The 19,803-nt window shown below is 36.2% G+C and overlaps 1 protein-coding gene across 1 annotated transcript; it reads left to right on the top strand.

Moving 5' to 3' along the window:
- The first annotated feature begins 17,046 nt into the window (after nucleotides 1-17,046).
- LOC130646316 (uncharacterized) lies at nucleotides 17,047-19,503 on the top strand. Its single transcript, XM_057452488.1, has one exon. It carries the CDS (start codon nucleotides 17,047-17,049, stop codon nucleotides 19,501-19,503), a length of 2,457 nt encoding a protein of 818 aa, XP_057308471.1.
- Nucleotides 19,504-19,803: the final 300 nt, after the last annotated feature.

Genomic DNA, 19,803 nt, shown 5'->3' with positions numbered 1-19,803 from the left:
AAAGTCGAAGTCCAAAACTATTAAATTAAGACCCACAGTCAATCGTTTCACTGTTAAAAGCGATGCAACCTAGTGATATCAGAAAAATATCTCTAAATACATGTTGGTACGAATATGTGACGCAACCGTTGTAACTGAAGCGGACTTATACCCTTAGAGATTCAATGAAATGTAGTTTTGGAAACTGTCTCTGTTTTATCAGCGCGCGTTAACGGCTAGGATTGGTCCCACAGTAAAAACTGATTTATTTATCTAAATATTTCATTAAAGCGCTACCACAGCGCCCTGTGTAATCACTGAGTTCCAGCAATCATGTCAAATTAAGAAGAATGTTATTTCTTGGCGTCCAATTTTGTCACTTATCATATTTATAAGGTCGAAGTTCAAAATTATTCAATTAAGTCCCACAGTCAATCGTTTCACTGTTAAAAGCGATGCAACCTAGTAATATCAGAAAAATACCGTTAAATACATGTTGGTACGAATATGTGACGCAACCCTTGTAACTGAAACGGACTTAAAATGTTAGAAATTCAATGAAATTTAGTTTGGGAAACTGTCTCTGTCTTCTCAGCGCGCGTTAACGGCTAGGATTGGTCCCACAGTAAAGGCTGACTTATTTATCCAAATTTGTCATTAAAGCGCTACCACAGCGTCCAGTGTAATCACTGAGTTCCAGCAATCATGTCAAATTAAGAAGAATCATATTTCTTGGAGTCCAATTGGCTCATTCATCACATTTATAAAGTCGAAGTCCAAAACTATTCAATTAAGACCCACAGTCAATCGTTTCACTGTTAAATGCGATGCAACATAGTAATATCAGAAAAATACCGTTAAATACATGTTGGTACGAATATGTGACGCAACCGTTATAACTGAAACGGACTTATACCGTTAGAGATTCAATGAAATGTAGTTTTGGAAACTGTCTCTGTTTTATCAGCGCGCGTTAACGGCTAGGATTGGTCCCACAGTAAAAACTGATTTATTTATCTAAATTTTTCATTAAAGCGCTACAAAGCGCCCTGTGTAATCACTGAGTTCCAGCAATCATGTCAAATTAAGAAGAATGTTATTTCTTGGCGTCCAATTGTGTCACTTATCACATTTATAAAGTCGAAGTCCAAAACTATTCAATTAAGACCCACAGTCAATCGTTTCACTGTTAAATGCGATGCAACCTAGTAATATCTGAAAAATACCCTTAAATACATGTTGGTACGAATATGTGACGCAACCCTTGTAACTGAAACGGACTTACACCGTTAGAAATTCAATGAAGTTTAGTTTTGGAAACTGTCTCTGTCTTCTCAGCGCGCGTTAACGGCTAGAATTGGTCCCACAGTAAAAGCTGACTTATTTATCTAAATTTTTTATTAAAGCGCTATCACAGCGCCCTGTGTAATCACAGAGTTCCAGCAATCATGTCAAATTAAGAAGAATCATATTTCTTTGATTCCAATTGGCTCATTCATCACATTTGTAAGGTCACAGTCCAACATCAGTTCAATTAAGTCCTACAGTCAGTCGTTTCACTGTTAAAAGCGATGCAACCTAGTAATATCAAAAAAATATCTCTAAATACATGTTGGTACAAATATGTGACGCAACCGTTGTAACTCAAACGGATTGATACCGCTGGAAATTCAATGAATTGTACTTTTTAAAAATGTCTCTATTTCTTCAGCGTGCGCTAACGGCTAGGATTGGTCCCACATTACAAAATGACTTATTTATCTAAATTTTAAAATAAGGCGCTATCACAGCGCACAGTGTAATCACTGAATTCCAGGAACATGTCAAATTAAGAAGAATGTTATGTCTTGGCGTCCAATTGTGTCACTTATAATATTTATAAGGTCGAAGTCCAAAACTATTCAATTAAGACCCACAGTCAATCGTTTCACTGTTAAAAGCGATGCAACCCAGTGATATCAGAAAAATATCTCTAAATACATGTTGGTACGAATATGTGACGCAACCGTTGTAACTGAAGCGGACTTATACCGTTAGAGATTCAATGAAATGTAGTTTTGGAAACTGTCTCTGTTTTATCAGCGCGCGTTAACGGCTAGGATTGGTCCCACAGTAAAAACTGATTTATTTATCTAAATTTTTCATTAAAGCGCTACCACAGCGCCCTGTGTAATCACTGAGTTCCAGCAATCATGTCAAATTAAGAAGAATGTTATTTCTTGGCGTCCAATTTTGTCACTTATCATATTTATAAGGTCGAAGTTCAAAATTATTCAATTAAGTCCCACAGTCAATCGTTTCACTGTTAAAAGCGATGCAACCTAGTAATATCAGAAAAATACCGTTAAATACATGTTGGTACGAATATGTGACGCAACCATTGTAACTGAAACGGACTTACAATGTTAGAAATTCAATGAAATTTAGTTTTGGAAACTGTCTCTGTCTTCTCAGCGCGCGTTAACGGCTAGGATTGGTCCCACAGTAAAAGCTGACTTATTTATCTAAATTTTTCATTAAAGCGCTACCACAGCGTCCAGTGTAATCACTGAGTTCCAGCAATCATGTCAAATTAAGAAGAATCATATTTCTTGTAGTCCAATTGGCTCATTCATCACATTTGTAAGGTCACAGTCCAACGTCAGTTCAATTAAGTCCTACAGTCAATCGTTTCACTGTTAAAAGCGATGCAACCTAGTGATATCAGAAAAATAACTCTAAATACATGTTGGTACGAATATGTGACGCAACCGTTGTAACTGAAACGGACTTATACCGTTAGAGGTTCAATGAAATGTTGTTTTGGAAACTGTCTCTGTTTTATCAGCGCGCGTTAACGGCTAGGATTGGTCCCACAGTAAAAACTGATTTATTTATCTAAATTCTTTATTAAAGCGCTACCACAGCGCCCTGTGTAATCATTGAGTTCCAGCAATCATGTCAAATTAAGAAGAATGTTATTTCTTGGCGTCCAATTGTGTCACTTATCATATTTATAAGGTCGAAGTTCAAAAATTATTCAATTAAGTCCCACAGTCAATCGTTTCACTGTTAAAAGCGATGCAATCTAGTAATATCAGAAAAATACCGTTAAATACATGTTGGTACGAATATGTGACGCAACCCTTATAACTGAAACGGACTTGCAATGTTAGAAATTCAATGAAATTTAGTTTTGGAAACAGTCTCTGTCTTCTCAGCGCGCGTTAACGGCTAGGATTGGTCCCACAGTAAAGGCTGACTTATTTATCTAAATTTTTCATTAAAGCGCTACCACAGCGTCCAGTGTAATCACTGAGTTCCAGCAATCATGTCAAATTAAGAAGAATCATATTTCTTGGAGTCCAATTGGCTCATTCATCACATTTATAAAGTCGAAGTCCAAAACAATTCAATTAAGACCCACAGTCAATCGTTTCACTGTTAAATGCGATGCAACATAGTAATATCAGAAAAATACCGTTAAATACATGTTGGTACGAATATGTGACGCAACCGTTGTAACTGAAACGGACTTATACCGTTAGAGATTCAATGAAATGTAGTTTTGGAAACTGTCTCTGTTTTATCAGCGCGCGTTAACGGCTAGGATTGGTCCCACAGTAAAAACTGATTTATTTATCTAAATTTTTCATTAAAGCGCTACCACAGCGCCCTGTGTAATCACTGAGTTCCAGCAATCATGTCAAATTAAGAAGAATGTTATTTCTTGGCGTCCAATTGTGTCACTTATCACATTTATAAAGTCGAAGTCCAAAACTATTCAATTAAGACCCACAGTCAATCGTTTCACTGTTAAATGCGATGCAACCTAGTAATATCTGAAAAATACCCTTAAATACATGTTGGTACGAATATGTGACGCAACCCTTGTAACTGAAACGGACTTACACCGTTAGAAATTCAATGAAGTTTAGTTTTGGAAACTGTCTCTGTCTTCTCAGCGCGCGTTAACGGCTAGAATTGATCCCACAGTAAAAGCTGACTTATTTATCTAAATTTTTTATTAAAGCGCTACCACAGCGCCCTGTGTAATCACAGAGTTCCAGCAATCATGTCAAATTAAGAAGAATCATATTTCTTTGATTCCAATTGGCTCATTCATCACATTTGCATGGTCACAGTCCAACATCAGTTCAATTAAGTCCTACAGTCAGTCGTTTCACTGTTAAAAGCGATGCAACCTAGTAATATCAAAAAAATATCTCTAAATACATGTTGGTACAAATATGTGACGCAACCGTTGTAACTCAAACGGATTGATACCGCTGGAAATTCAATGAATTGTACTTTTTAAAAATGTCTCTATTTCTTCAGCGTGCGCTAACGGCTAGGATTGGTCCCACATTACAAAATGACTTATTTATCTAAATTTTAAAATGAGGCGCTATTACAGCGCACAGTGTAATCACTGAATTCCAGGAACATGTCAAATTAAGAAGAATGTTATGTCTTGGCGTCCAATTGTGTCACTTATAATATTTATAAGGTCGAAGTCCAAAACTATTCAATTAAGACCCACAGTCAATCGTTTCACTGTTAAAAGCGATGCAACCTAGTGATATCAGAAAAATATCTCTAAATACATGTTGGTACGAATATGTGACGCAACCGTTGTAACTGAAGCGGACTTATACCGTTAGAGATTCAATGAAATGTAGTTTTGGAAACTGTCTCTGTTTTATCAGCGCGCGTTAACGGCTAGGATTGGTCCCACAGTAAAAACTGATTTATTTATCTAAATTTTTCATTAAAGCGCTACCACAGCGCCCCGTGTAATCACTGAGTTCCAGCATTCATGTCAAATTAAGAAGAATGTTATTTCTTGGCGTCCAGTTTTGTCACTTATCATATTTATAAGGTCGAAGTTCAAAATTATTCAATTAAGTCCCACAGTCAATCGTTTCACTGTTAAAAGCGATGCAACCTAGAATATCAGAAAAATACCGTTAAATACATGTTGGTACGAATATGTGACGCAACCCTTGTAACTGAAACCGACTTACAATGTTAGAAATTCAATGAAATTTAGTTTTGGAAACTGTCTCTGTCTTCTCAGCGCGCGTTAACGGCTAGGATTGGTCCCACAGTAAAAACTGATTTATTTATCTAAATTCTTCATTAAAGCGCTACCACAGCGCCTTGTGTAATCACTGAGTTCCAGCAATCATGTCAAATTAAGAAGAATGTTATTTCTGGGCGTCCAATTGTGTCATTTATCCCATTTACAAGGTCGAAGTCCAAAATTATTCAATTAAGTCCCACAGTCAATCGTTTCACTGTTAAAAGCGATGCAACCTAGTAATATCAGAAAAATATCACTAAATACATGTTGGTACGAATATGTGACGCAACCCTTGTAACTGAAACGGACTTACACCGTTAGAAATTCAATGAAGTTTAGTTTTGGAAACTGTCTCTGTCTTCTCAGCGCGAGTTAACGGCTAGGATTAGTCCCACAGTAAAAGCTGACTTATGTATCTAAATTTTTCATTAAAGCGCTACCACAGCGCCCAGTGTAATCACTGAGTTCCAGCAATCATGTCAAATTAAGAAGAATGTTATTTCTTGGAGTCCAATTGGCTCATTCATCACATTTGTAAGGTCACAGTCCAACATCAGTTCAATTAAGTCCTACAGTCAATCGTTTCACTGTTAAAAGCGATGCAACCTAGTAATATCAGAAAAATATCTCTAAATACATGTTGGTACGAATGTGTGACGTAACTGTTGTAACTGAAACGGACTTATACCGTTAGAGATTCAATGAAATGTAGTTTTGGAAACTGTCTCTGTTTTATCAGCGCGCGTTAACGGCTAGGATTGGTCCCACAGTAAAAACTGATTTATTTATCTAAATTTTTCATTAAAGCGCTACCACAGCGCCCTGTGTAATCACTGAGTTCCAGCAATCATGTCAAATTTAGAAGAATGTTATTTATTGGCGTCCAATTGTGTCACTTATCATATTTATAAGGTCGAAGTTCAAAATTATTCAATTAAGTCCCACAGTCAATCGTTTCACTGTTGAAATCGATGCAGCCTAGTAATATTAGAAAAATATCGCTAAATACATATTGGTACGAATATGTGACGCAACTCTTGTAACTGAAACGGACTTACAATGTTAGAAATTCAATGAAATTTAGTTTTGGAAACTGTCTCTGTCTTCTCAGCGCGGGTTAACGGCTAGGATTGGTCCCACAGTAAAAACTGATTTATATATCTAAATTTTTCATTAAATCGCTACCACAGCGCCCTGTGTAATCACTGAGTTCCAGAAATCATGTCAAATTAAGAAGAATGTTATTTCTTGGCGTCCAATTGTGTCATTATCACATTTATAAGGTCGAAGTCCAAAACTATTCAATTAAGTCCCACAGTCAATCGTTTCACTGTTGAAAGCGATGCAACCTAGTAATATCAGAAAAATATCGCTAAATACATATTGGTACGAATATGTGACGCAACCGTTGTAACTCAAAAGAATTGATACCGCTGGAAATTCAATGAATTGTACTTTTTGAAAATGTCTCTAATTCCTCAGCGAGCGCTAACGGCTAGGATTGGTCCCACATTACAGAATGACTTATTTATCTGAATTTTTAAATGAAGCGCTATCACAGCGCCCAGTGTAATCGGTGAATTCCAGGAATCATGTCAAATTAAGAAGAATGTTATTTCTTGGCGTCCAATTGTGTCATTTATCCCATTTATAAGGTCGAAGTCCAAAATTATTCAATTAAGTCCCACAGTCAATCGTTTCACTGCTAAAAACGATGCAACCTAGTAACATCAGAAAAATGTTTCTAATTACATGTTGGTACGAATATGTGACGCAACTGTTTTAACTCAAACGGACTGCTACCGTTAGAATGTGAATAAACTGTAGTTTTTAAAACTGTCTCTATTTCTTGAGCGCGTGCTATGGGCTAAGATTAGTCCCACATTACAAAACTACTTATTTATCGAAATTTTCAAATGAAACGCTATTACAGCGCCCAGTGCAATCGCTGAATTCCAGCAATCATGCCAAATTAAGGAAAATGTTTTTTTGGAGTCAAATTGTGTCATTTATCGCATTTATAAGATCAAAGTCCATAATCAGTTCAATTAAGTCCCACAGTCAATCTCTTCACTGTTAAAAGCGATACAATCTAGTAATATCAGAAAAATATCGCTAAATACATGTTGGTACAAGTATGTGACGCAACCGTTGTAACTCAAACGGACTGCTGCCGTTAGAAAGTCAATGAAATGTAGTTTTTGAAACTGTCTCTATCTCTTCAATGCGCGCTATGGGCTACGATAGGTCCCACATTACAAAATGACTTACTTATCTAAATTTTTAAATGAAGCGCTATCACAGCGCCCAATGTAATCGCTGAATTCCAGAAATCATGTCAAATTAAGGAGAATGTTATTTCTTGGAGTCCAATTGTCTCAATGATAGCATTTATAAGGTCAAAGTCCAAAATCAGTTCAATTAAGTCCCACAGTCAATCGTTTCACTGTTAAAAGCGATGCAACCTAGTAATATCAGAAAAATATCACTAAATACATGTTGGTACGAATATGTGACGAAACCGTTGTGACTCAAACGGATTGATACCGCTGGAAATTCAATGAATTGTACTTTTTGAAAATGTCTGTTTCCTCAGCGAGCGCTAACGGCTAGGATTGGTCCCACATTACAGAATGACTTATTTATCTAAATTTTGAAATGAAGCGCTATCACAGCGCCCAGTGTAATCGGTGAATTCCAGGAATCATGTCAAATTAAGAAGAATGTTATTTCTTGGCGTTCAATTGTGTCATTTATCCCATTTATAAGGTCGAAGTCCAAAATTATTCAATTAAGTCCCACAGTCAATCGTTTCACTGTTAAAAGCGATGCAACCTAGTAATATCAGAAAAATATCACTAAATACATGTTGGTACGAATATGTGACGCAACTTGTAACTCAAACGGATTGATACCGCTGGAAATTCAATGAATTGTACTTTTTGAAAATGTCTGTTTCCTCAGCGAGCGCTAACGGCTAGGATTGGTCCCACATTACAGAATGACTTATTTATCTGAATTTTTAAATGAAGCGCTATCACAGCGCCCAGTGTAATCGGTGAATTCCAGGAATCATGTCAAATTAAGAAGAATGTTATTTCCTGGCGTCCAATTGTGTCATTTATCCCATTTATAAGGTAGAAGTCCAAAATTATTCAATTAAGTCCCACAGTCAATCGTTTCACTGTTAAAAACGATGCAACCTAGTAACATCAGAAAAATGTTTCTAATTACATGTTGGTACGAATATGTGACGCAACTTATTTAACTCAAACGGACTGCTACCGTTAGAATGTGAATAAACTGTAGTTTTTGAAACTGTCTCTATTTCTTGAGCGCGTGCTATGGGCTAAGATTAGTCCCACATTACAAAACTACTTATTTATCGAAATTTTCAAATGAAACGCTATTACAGCGCCCAGTGCAATCGCTGAATTCCAGCAATCATGCCAAATTAAGGAAAATGTTTTTTTTGGAGTCAAATTGTGTCATTTATCGCATTTATAAGATCAAAGTCCATAATCAGTTCAATTAAGTCCCACAGTCAATCTCTTCACTGTTAAAAGCGATACAATCTAGTAATATCAGAAAAATATCGCTAAATACATGTTGGTACAAGTATGTGACGCAACCGTTGTAACTCAAACGGACTGCTACCGTTAGAAAGTCAATGAAATGTAGTTTTTGAAACTGTCTCTATCTCTTCAATGCGCGCTATGGGCTACGATAGGTCCTACATTACAAAATGACTTACTTATCTAAATTTTTAAATGAAGCGCTATCACAGCGCCCAGTGTAATCGCTGAATTCCAGAAATCATGTCAACTTGAGGAGAATGTTATTTCTTGGAGTCCAATTGTCTCAATTATAGCATTTATAAGGTCAAAGTCCAAAATCAGTTCAATTAAGTCCCACAGTCAATCGTTTCACTGTTAAAAGCGATGCAACCTAGTAATATCAGTAAAATATCACTAAATACATGTTGGTACGAATATGTGACGCAACCGTTGTAACTCAAGCGGACTGATACTGTTAGAAAGTCAATGAAATGTAGTTTTGGAAACTGTCTCTATTTCTTCAGCGCGCGTTAACGGCTAGGATTGGTCCCACAGTAAAAGCTGACTTTTTTATCTAAATTTTTCATTAAAGCGCTACCACAGCGCCAGTGTAATCACTTAGTTCCAGCAATCATGTCAAATTAAGAAGAATGTTATTTCTTGGAGTCCAATTGGCTCATTCATCCCTTTATAAGGTCAAAGTCCAACATCAGTTCAATTTAGCCCTAGAGTCAATCGTTTCACTGTTAAAAGCCATGCAACCTAGTAATATCAGAAAAATATCGCTAAATACATGTTTGTACGAATATGTGACCCAACCTTTGTAACTCAAACGGATTGATACCGCTGGAAATTCAATGAATTGTACTTTTTAAAAATGTCCTATTTCCTCAGCGAGCGCTAACTGCTAGGATTGGTCCAACATTACAAAATGACTTATTTTTCTAAATTTTAAAATGAAGCGTTATCACAGCGCACAGTGTAATCGCTGAATTCCAGGAATCATGTCAAATTAAGAAGAATGCTATTTCTTGGCGTCCAATTGTGTCACTTATCACATTTATAAGATCGAAGTCCAAAACTATTCAATTAAGTCCCACAGTAAATCGTTTCACTGTTAAAAGCGATGCAACCTAGTAATATCAGAACAATATTGCTAAATACATGTTGGTACGAATATGTGACGCAACCGTTGTGACTGAAACGGACTAATATGGTTACAAAGTCAGTGAAATATAATTTTTGGAAACTGTCTCTCTTTCTTCAGCGCGCGTTAACGGCTAGGATTGGTCCCACAGTAAAAGCTGACTTTTTTATCTAAATTTGTCATTAAAGCGCTACCACTGCGCCCTGTGTAATCACTGATTTCCAGCAATCGTGTCAAATTAAGTAGAATATTATTTCTTGGAGTCCAATTGTCTCAATTATAGCATTTATAAGGTCAAAGTCCAAAATCAGTTCAATAACGTCCCACAGTCAATCGTTTCACTGTTAAAAGCGATGCAACCTAGTAATATCAGAAAAATATCTCTAAATACATGTTGGTACTAATATGTGACGCAACCGTTGTAACTCAAACTGTTTGATACCGCTGGAAATTCAATGAATTGTATCTTTTAAAAATGTCTCTATTTCTTCAGCGTGCGCTAACGGCTAGGAATGGTCCCACATTACAAAATGACTTATTTATCTAAATTTTAAAATGAAGCGCTATCACAGCGCACAGTGTAATCGCTGAATTCCAGGAATCATGTCAAATTAAGAAGAATGTTTTTTCTTGGCGTCCAATTGTGTCACTTATCACATTTATAAGATCGAAGTCCAAAACTATTCAATTAAGTCCCACAGTAAATCGTTTCACTGTTAAAAGCGATGCAACCTAGTAATATCAGAAAAATACCGTTAAATACATGTTGGTACGAATATGTGACGCAGCCCTTGTAACTCAAACGGACTGCTACCGTTAGAAAGTCAATGAAATGTAGTTTTTGAAACTGTTTCTATCTCTTCAATGCGCGCTATGGGCTACGATAGGTCCCACATTACAAAATGACTTACTTATCTAAATTTTTAAATGAAGCGCCATCACAGCGCCCAGTGTAATCGCTGAATTCCAGAAATCATGTCAAATTGAGGAGAATGTTATTTCTTGGAGTCCAATTGTCTCAATTATAGCATTTATAAGGTCAAAGTCCAAAATCAGTTCAATTAAGTCCCACAGTCAATCGTTTCACAGTTAAAAGCGATGCAACCTAGTAATATCAGAAAAATATCACTAAATACATGTTGGTACGAATATGTGACGCAGCCCTCGTAACTGAAACGGATTTTCACCGTTAGAAATTCAATGAAATTTAGTTTTGAAAACTGTCTCTGTCTTATCAGCGCGCGTTAACACCTAGGATTGGTCCCGCAGTAAAAGCTGACTTATTTATCTAAATTTTTCATTAAAGCGCTACCACAGCGCCAGTGTAATCACTTAGTTCCAGCAATCATGTCAAATTAAGAAGAATGTTATTTCTTGGAGTCCAATTGGCTCATTCATCCCTTTATAAGGTCAAAGTCCAACATCAGTTCAATTTAGCCCTAGAGTCAATCGTTTCACTGTTAAAAGCGATGCAACCTAGTAATATCAGAAAAATATCGCTAAATACATGTTTGTACGAATATGTGACCCAACCTTTGTAAATCAAACGGATTGATACCGCTGGAAATTCAATGAATTGTACTTTTTAAAAATGTCCTATTTCCTCAGCGAGCGCTAACTGCTAGGATTGGTCCCACATTACAAAATGACTTATTGTTCTAAATTTTAAAATGAAGCGCTATCACAGCGCACAGTGTAATCGCTGAATTCCAGGAGTCATGTCAAATTAAGAAGAATGTTATTTCTTGGCGTCCAATTGCGTCACTTATCACATTTATAAGATCGAAGTCCAAAACTATTCAATTAAGTCCCACAGTAAATCGTTTCACTGTTAAAAGCGATGCAACCTAGTAATATAAGAAAAATACCGTTAAATACATGTTGGTACGAATATGTGACGCAGCCCTTGTAACTGCAACGGATTTTCACCGTTAGAAATTCAATGAAATTTAGTTTTGAAAACTGTCTCTGTCTTCTCAGCGCGCGCTATGGGCTACAATAGGTCCCACATTACAAAATGACTTATTTATCCAAATTTTTCATTAAAGCGCTACCACAGCGCCAGTGTAATCACTTAGTTCCAGCAATCATGTCAAATTAAGAAGAATGTTATTTTTTGGAGTCCAATTGGCTCATTCATCCCTTTATAAGGTCAAAGTCCAACATCAGTTCAATTTAGCCCTAGAGTCAATCGTTTCACTGTTAAAAGCGATGCAACCTAGTAATATCAGAAAAATATCGCTAAATACATGTTTGTACGAATATGTGACCCAACCTTTGTAACTCAAACGGATTGATACCGCTGGAAATTCAATGAATTGTACTTTTTAAAAATGTCCTATTTCCTCAGCGAGCGCTAACTGCTAGGATTGGTCCCACATTACAAAATGACTTATTGTTCTAAATTTTAAAATGAAGCGCTATTACAGCGCACAGTGTAATCGCTGAATTCCAGGAATCATGTCAAATTAAGAAGAATGTTATTTCTTGGCGTCCAATTGCGTCACTTATCACATTTATAAGATCGAAGTCCAAAACTATTCAATTAAGTCCCACAGTAAATCGTTTCACTGTTAAAAGCGATGCAACCTAGTAATATAAGAAAAATACCGTTAAATACATGTTGGTACGAATATGTGACGCAGCCCTTGTAACTGCAACGGATTTTCACCGTTAGAAATTCAATGAAATTTAGTTTTGAAAACTGTCTCTGTCTTCTCAGCGCGCGCTATGGGCTACAATAGGTCCCACATTACAAAATGACTTATTTATCCAAATTTTTAAATGAAGCGCAATCACAGCGACCAGTGTAATCCCTGAATTCCAGCAATCATGTCAGATTAAGAAGAATGTTGTTTCTTGGAGTCTAATGGTCTCATTTATCACATTTATAAGATCAAAGTCCAAAATCAGTGCAATTAAGACCCACAGTCAATCGTTTCACTGTTAAAAGCGATGCAACCTAGTAATATCAGAAAAATATCGCTAAATCCATGTTGGTACGAATATGTGACGCAACCGTTGTAACTCAAGCGGACTGATACTGTTAGAAAGTCAATTAATTGTAGTTTTTGAAACCGTCTCTATTTCTTCAGCGCGCGCTAACGACTACGATTGGTCCCCCAGTACAAAATAACATATTTATCTAAATTTTTCATTAAAGCGCTACCACAGCGCCCAGTGTAACCGCTGAGTTCCAGCAATCATGTCAATTTAAGAAGAATGCTCCTTCTTGGAGTCCAGTTGCGTCATTTACAATATTTATAAGGTAAAAGTCCAAAATCAGTTCAATTAAGTCCCACAGTCAATCGTTTCACTGTTAAAAGCGATGCAACCTAGTAATATCAGAAAAATATCGCTAATTACATGTTGGTACGAATATGTGACGCAACCGTTGTAACTCAAGCGGACTGATACTGCTAGAAAGTCAATCAACTGTAGTTTTTGAAACCGTCTCTATTTCTTCAGCGCGCGCTAACGACTACGATTGGTCCCCCAGTACAAAATCACATATTTATCTAAATTTTTCATTAAAGCGTTCCCACAGCGCCCAGTGTAATCGCTGAGTTCCAGCAATCTTTTCAAACTAAGGAGAATGTTAGTTCTTGGAGTCCAATTGCCTCATTTATCACATTCATAAGGTCAAAGTCCAAAATGAGTTCAATTAAGTCTCACAGTCGATCGTTTCACTGGTAAAAGCAATGCAACCTAGTAAAATCAGAAAAATATCGCTAAATATATGTTGGTACGAATATGTAGCGAAACCGTTGTAACTCAAGCCGACTAATACTGTTAGGAAGTCAATGAAATGTAGTTTTTGAAACTGTCTCTATTTCTTCAGCGCGTGCTAACGGCTACTATTGGTCTCACAGTACAAAATGACATACTAATCTAAATTTTTGAATAATGCGCTACCACAGCACCCTGTGAAATCGCTGAGTTCCAGCAATCATGTCAGATTAAGAAGAATGTTGTTTCTTGGAGTCAAATTGGCTCATTTATTACATTTATAATGTCAAAGTCCAAAATCAGTGCAATTAAGTCCCACAGTCAATCGCTTCACTGTTAAAAGCGATGCAACCTAGTAATATCAGAAAAATATCGCTAAATACATGTTGGTACGAATATGTGACGCAACCGTTGTAACTGTAACGGTTTTTACCGTTAGAAATTCAATGAAATGTAGTTTTGGGAACTGTCTCTGTTTTATCAGCGCGCATTAACGGCTAGGATTGGTCCTACAGTAAAAACTGATTTATATATCTAAAATTTTTCGTTAACGCGCTACCACAGCGCCCTGCGTAATCACTGAGTTCCAGCAATCATGTCAAATTAAGAAGACTAATACTGCTTGAAAGGCAATGAAATGTAGTTTTCGAAACTGTCTCTATTTCTTCAGAGCGCGCTAACGACTACGACTGCCCCCCCCCCGGCCAAAATGACATATTTATCTAAATTTTTCATTAAAGCGCTACCACAGCGCCCAGTGTAATCGTTTGGTTCCAGCAATCATTTCAAACTAAGAAGAATGTTACTTCTTGGAGTCCAATTGCCTCATTTATTACATTTATAATGTCAAAGTCCAAAATCAGTGCAATTAAGTCCCACAGTCAATCGTTTCACTGTTAAAATCGATGCAACCTAGTAATATCAGAAAAATGTTGCTAATTACATGTTGGTACGAATATGTGACGCAACCGTTGTAACTCAAGCGGACTGCTATCGTTAGAATGTGAATGAATTGTAGTTTTTAAAAGTGTCGCTCTTTCTTCAGCGCGTGCTATGGGCTACGATTGGTCCCACATTACAAAACTACTTATTTACCCAAATTTTCAAATGAAGCGCTCTCACAGCGCCCAGTGCAATCGCTGAAATCCAGCAATCATGTCAAATTAGGGAGAATGTTATTTCTTGGACTCTAATTGTCTCAATTATAGCATTTATAAGGTCAAAGTCCAAAATCAGTTCAATTAAGTCCCACAGTCAATCCCTTCACTGTTAAAAGCGATACAACCTAGTAATATCAGAAAAATATCGCTAAATACATGTTGATACAAGTATGTGACGCAACCGTTGTAACTCAAACGGACTGCTACCGTTAGAAATTCAATGAAATGTAGTTTTTGAAACTGTCTCTATCTCTTCAGTTCGCGCTATGGGCTACGATAGGTCCCACATTACGAAATGACTTACTTATCTAAATTTTTAAATGAAGCGCCATCACAGCGCCCAGTGTAATCGCTGAATTCCAGAAATCATGTCAAATTGAGGAGAATGTTATTTCTTGGAGTCCAATTGTCTCAATTATAGCATTTATAAGGTCACAGTCCAAAATCAGTTCAATTAGGTCCGACAGTCAATTGTTTCACTGTTAAAAGCGATGCAACGTAGTAATATCAGAAAAATACCGTTAAATACATGTTGGTACGATTATGTGACGCAACCCTCACTCATGCTACAAAAAAAATGGCGGTGGCAAGACGTATTATTACTCGCTCCGTGAGTAGCTTCGATCATGAATGCTCTAATACCGAAAATTTGAATTCAAATATTGACAGAGATGGCGTTGTACTACCTGAAGATGAAACCATCGAAGTTGATGTAAATGGTGAGAATTTTGATTTAAGAAGTATGCTCGAAAAGTTTCAGTTGAGTATCACTAAAAACATACAAAAACTTAGAGAATCTCAACACTGCGAAAAATTGAAGTATTTGGAAACATGTATTCATGACCTCAAAGAGGAAAATATTGTTTTAAAATCTCAGTTACGGGAAATGACGAACTGTATGGAAATTTACATGAAATGTTTCGAACATTTTAAACTGGAAAATCATTGTTCCGTGACGGGGTTAATTTCCTCTACAGATACAAACTCACGCAAGTTCACAGACTATTCAAAAATTGCGTCAGTCCCAGATGATCAATTTATCATAGATTCAAAAGATCGATCATCGTCTTCTTTATCAAACTTATCACCAATTTATATTGCTACAAACACATCTGATGATCCTCTTAATAACTCTATCGAAAATTCTCTTGATACAGAAATAAACAACATTTCTATACACCAATCATCATTTTCTTCAGCAAAGAACAGTGAGAGAAAAGAATCATTATCTAAACAGCTATTTGAAATTAGAAATGCACAGAAAAGAAAATTTATTATATGGAAAAAAAACCAAAAGTCGTTAAAAGATAGATTAGAAAAACTTGCTGGCTATAACAACCTTCTGACCATTACGAATCATGAAGCTTGCAGAACTACAGGCGATGAAACCATTCCTGCCGAATCAAACAGCGTAACTTGTATTGTGGGAGATAGCATGTTAAAGCATGTCTCACACTGGAAAATTAACAACAAATTGACATCAAAGCAAAAAATAATTGTCAAGTCATTTTCTGGTGCAAAAACGGCGCACATGGTAAATTATTTGAAACCAACGCTGGACGAAGTTAATCTTGATCATTTAATTATTCATATTGGAACGAACGATTTACTGTCTAACGAAACTCCTAAAAATATTGCTTCAAAAATTGTAAATATGACAACTGCAGTTATTACGGGAAAAAACATGATTGTTTCAGTTTCTGAAATAATAACAAGGGATGATAAATTGAAAATGAAGGCGGGTTATGTAAACAGTTTTTTACGTGAATTATGTATTCAACGAAACATTGGCTTTATACAGCATAACAACATCACGTGTAATCATCTCAATGCCAGTAAGCTTCATTTAAACAAACTAGGGACAAAAAATCTAATTAAAAACCTCACCGGACATTTAGAAAAATGCTGACAAGTCGAGCATGGATCCAACGTTTCGTCAGAACAACAAATTATAGTGGCTGACGATGGCGCGCTATTAAACATAAAAGAATTGTACCCCACAAAATTATTGATCGGACATCTAAATATAAATTCACTCAGAAGCAAAGTACTATCCTTACAGGAGGTTGTCAAGGATCATTTGGTCATTCTGCTGATATCTGAATCGAAACTTGATCAATCGTTTACCGATGCTTCAATTGCCTTAAATGGTTTCAAACGTCCCTATCGAAGAGACCGAAACAAAAATGGCGGGGGATTGGTTTTGTATGTTAATTGCGAAATAATTAGTAATGCTATAAAACACCCTTCTTTACCTGAAGATATCGAAATAGTTGGGATCGAAGTTATCCTTCGTGCACAAAAATGGCCCGTACTGGGCATTTACAAACCACCCAATCAACGCTGCGATTTTTTTTTGAAAACCTTGGTAAAGTCCTAGATTCGTTTCATTACGAAAATTGTATAATAATGGGCGACTTCAACAGCCACGAATCCGAATTTTCAATCTTAAAAACTCACTATAATCTTTCAAACTTAATTGATTCACCAACTTGTTACAAGAACCCTGAGAACCCATCCTGTATTGATCATATATGGGTTTCTGACAAGAAAAGGTTCACAAATAGCTGTGCAATAGAGACAGGACTGTCCGATTGGCACAAACTCACTGTGACTGTTATAAAAGCGGAGATGCCAAAAAAGAAACCCCGCATTATAAAGTACAGGTCTATAAAAAACTTCAATAAATCCGAATTCCAAAAAGACCTTACTAAGTCAATGGAGTTACAGGAAGTGAATTTCGCAAACCTCGATACAGCTTTTAAGAACGTAATTGAAAAACATATGCCAGTGAAGCAAAAGATGGTTAGAAACAATCATGCACCATTTATTACGAAGAGAGTACGCAAAGAAATTATGATGAGAAGTAGAAAAAGAAACGTATATAATTCGAATCCAACTGCTGAAAATTGGAACTCTTTTCGAATTCAAAGGAATAAGTGTGCAAAGATTGTCAGAGATGCAAGAAAAAATTATTACAGAAAACTTGACGTGTCGAAAGTTCGAGACAACAAAGCATTTTGGAAAATCGTGAAACCAAATTTCTCCGAGAAAGCAATCAAGGAAAATATAACTTCGTTAGTCGAAGATGATGCTGTTTTACGAAATAAAGTTGAAATTGCAAACGTCATGAATGATTATTTCGTAAATATCACAAGATCACTGAATGTAAACAACATCCCTGAAAACAATCCAGGAACAGCTGATGATTGCTCTCGTACCGAGGTTGATGCAATTATTTCAAGTTTCAAAGAACATCCGAGCATAAAAAATATCAAATCAAAATTCTCCAAAAGTGCTGACATGGACGAAATGAAATTCTGTCATGTTTCTGTTGAAAAATTAAAACTTTATTTTGGTTCTTTAAAAAGTGGCAAGGCTTGTCCAGAGGGAGACATACCTGCAGATCTTCTCAAAGCTCACGCAAATGTTTTTGTTAAGCAGTTGAGTCACTGTTTTAATGACTCAGTAGATAGGTGCATCTTTCCTGAGTCTTTGAAATTTGCGGATGTGTCTCCACTCTACAAAGCAAAGTCTAGGGTCTGCAAAGAAAATTATCGACCAGTTAGTAAACTGCCAAACATGGCTAAGGTGTTTGAAAAAATCTTATTTGAACAGATAAGTGAGTTCATGGAGGGAAAAATGTCCCCTATCTTGTCTGGATTCAGGAAAGGATACAGTAGCCAACATGCTCTTTTAAATGTAATGTGCTTTCTTCAAAGAAAGTTAGACTCTAAAAAGTGTGTTGCTGCCTTGCTCATGGATCTAAGCAAGGCTTTTGACTGTATTAACCACAAGCTACTTATTGCTAAGATTCATGCTTATGGATTTTCTTCTAGAGCATTATCTTTTATTTGGAGCTATTTAAAGCAGCGCTTTCAGAGAGTAGGTATTGATGGGGGTTTTAGTTGTTGGAAGGAAATTTTTTCTAGTATACCACAGGGGTCAATTTTGGGGCCGTTACTGTTTAACATATTTTTAAATGATTTTCTTTTTCAATATGACGTGAATATGCCGCCCTGCTCTGATATTCTAGTGTGTAACTATGCTGACGATAATACGTTTTGTGCATCAGCTGAAACCTTTCACGAAGTAAAATATATGTTAGAACAATTTTTCAGGTCAGCAGCTTTATGGTTTTCCGATAATGGCTTGCAATTAAACGCAAGCAAATGCGATTTTATAATATTCGGAAAGCCAGAAAGTCCACAAATCCGGCATTTAAATTTGAATGGAGCAATTTTATCTGCATCCAAATGTGTAAAGCTTCTTGGTATTAAATTTGACAGTCAACTTACTTTTGCAGATCATATAAACACACTGTGCAAAAGAGCTAGCTGTAAATCTAATGCCCTGAAGGAAATTTCCTGGATTGTTGATAATAAACAGAAAAGTTTATTATATGCAACATTCATAGCATCTGAGTTCAATTATTGTCCTTTAGTCTGGGGATTTAATAGCAGGAAATCTATTTCAAAGGTGGATAGAGTTTTAAAAAGGGCAAGGTCTCAGTCTAAAGCGGAATCCATTTCTTCTACGAAAAGAATTCATATGCAACATTGCAGACAATTACTAAAAGAGGTCGACAAGACGAAATGGAAATTGAATCCTTCCTACATGGAAGGTGTGTTTCAGTTTAGAAATGATACTGGATATAATTTAAGGTCATCAAGTGCTTTGGTTAGACCTAGAATAAAATCTTCAAAATATGGGCTGCAAACATTTGGATATATAGCCTCCCAATTATGGAATTCTCTTCCTGATGAAATCAAATCTGCAGAGTCTTTGGTTAAATTCTGTAGAGCTATGGGCGAATTTTTCTTCTTTCCAATGCAAATGTCGGATCTGTGCAGAATACATAATTAATTTAGGAATTATTTAATTTTTCGTTTAAACAGTCGATTTTAATTAGTCTTAATAGACTAACCATCTTCTCCAGTAGAGTCTTTCATGTTTTTCAGCCAAAAAGCTTCCGGATTGATTCTACTAGAGAAATGGTATTTTATTATTATATATTATTAGTTTTTTTTATTAGTATATTTTATTAGTATATTTTAAATCTTTTGTACATTATCGACTATAAATAAAGCAATCTATCTAACCCTTGTAACTGAAACGGACTTACACCGTTAGAAATTCAAGGAAGTTTAGTTTTGGAAAATGTCT

Source organism: Hydractinia symbiolongicarpus, chromosome 5 (genome assembly GCF_029227915.1).
Source record: "Hydractinia symbiolongicarpus strain clone_291-10 chromosome 5, HSymV2.1, whole genome shotgun sequence".
Taxonomy (NCBI): domain Eukaryota; kingdom Metazoa; phylum Cnidaria; class Hydrozoa; order Anthoathecata; family Hydractiniidae; genus Hydractinia; species Hydractinia symbiolongicarpus.
Note: the sequence above shows the minus strand (reverse complement) of the source record. Positions and strands in the feature narration are given on the sequence as shown.

Bases quoted from the DNA above. Each gene is read 5' to 3' on its own strand.
- LOC130646316 (XM_057452488.1), top strand. From the start codon at position 17,047: ATGGGCGACTTCAACAGCCACGAATCCGAATTTTCAATCTTAAAAACT.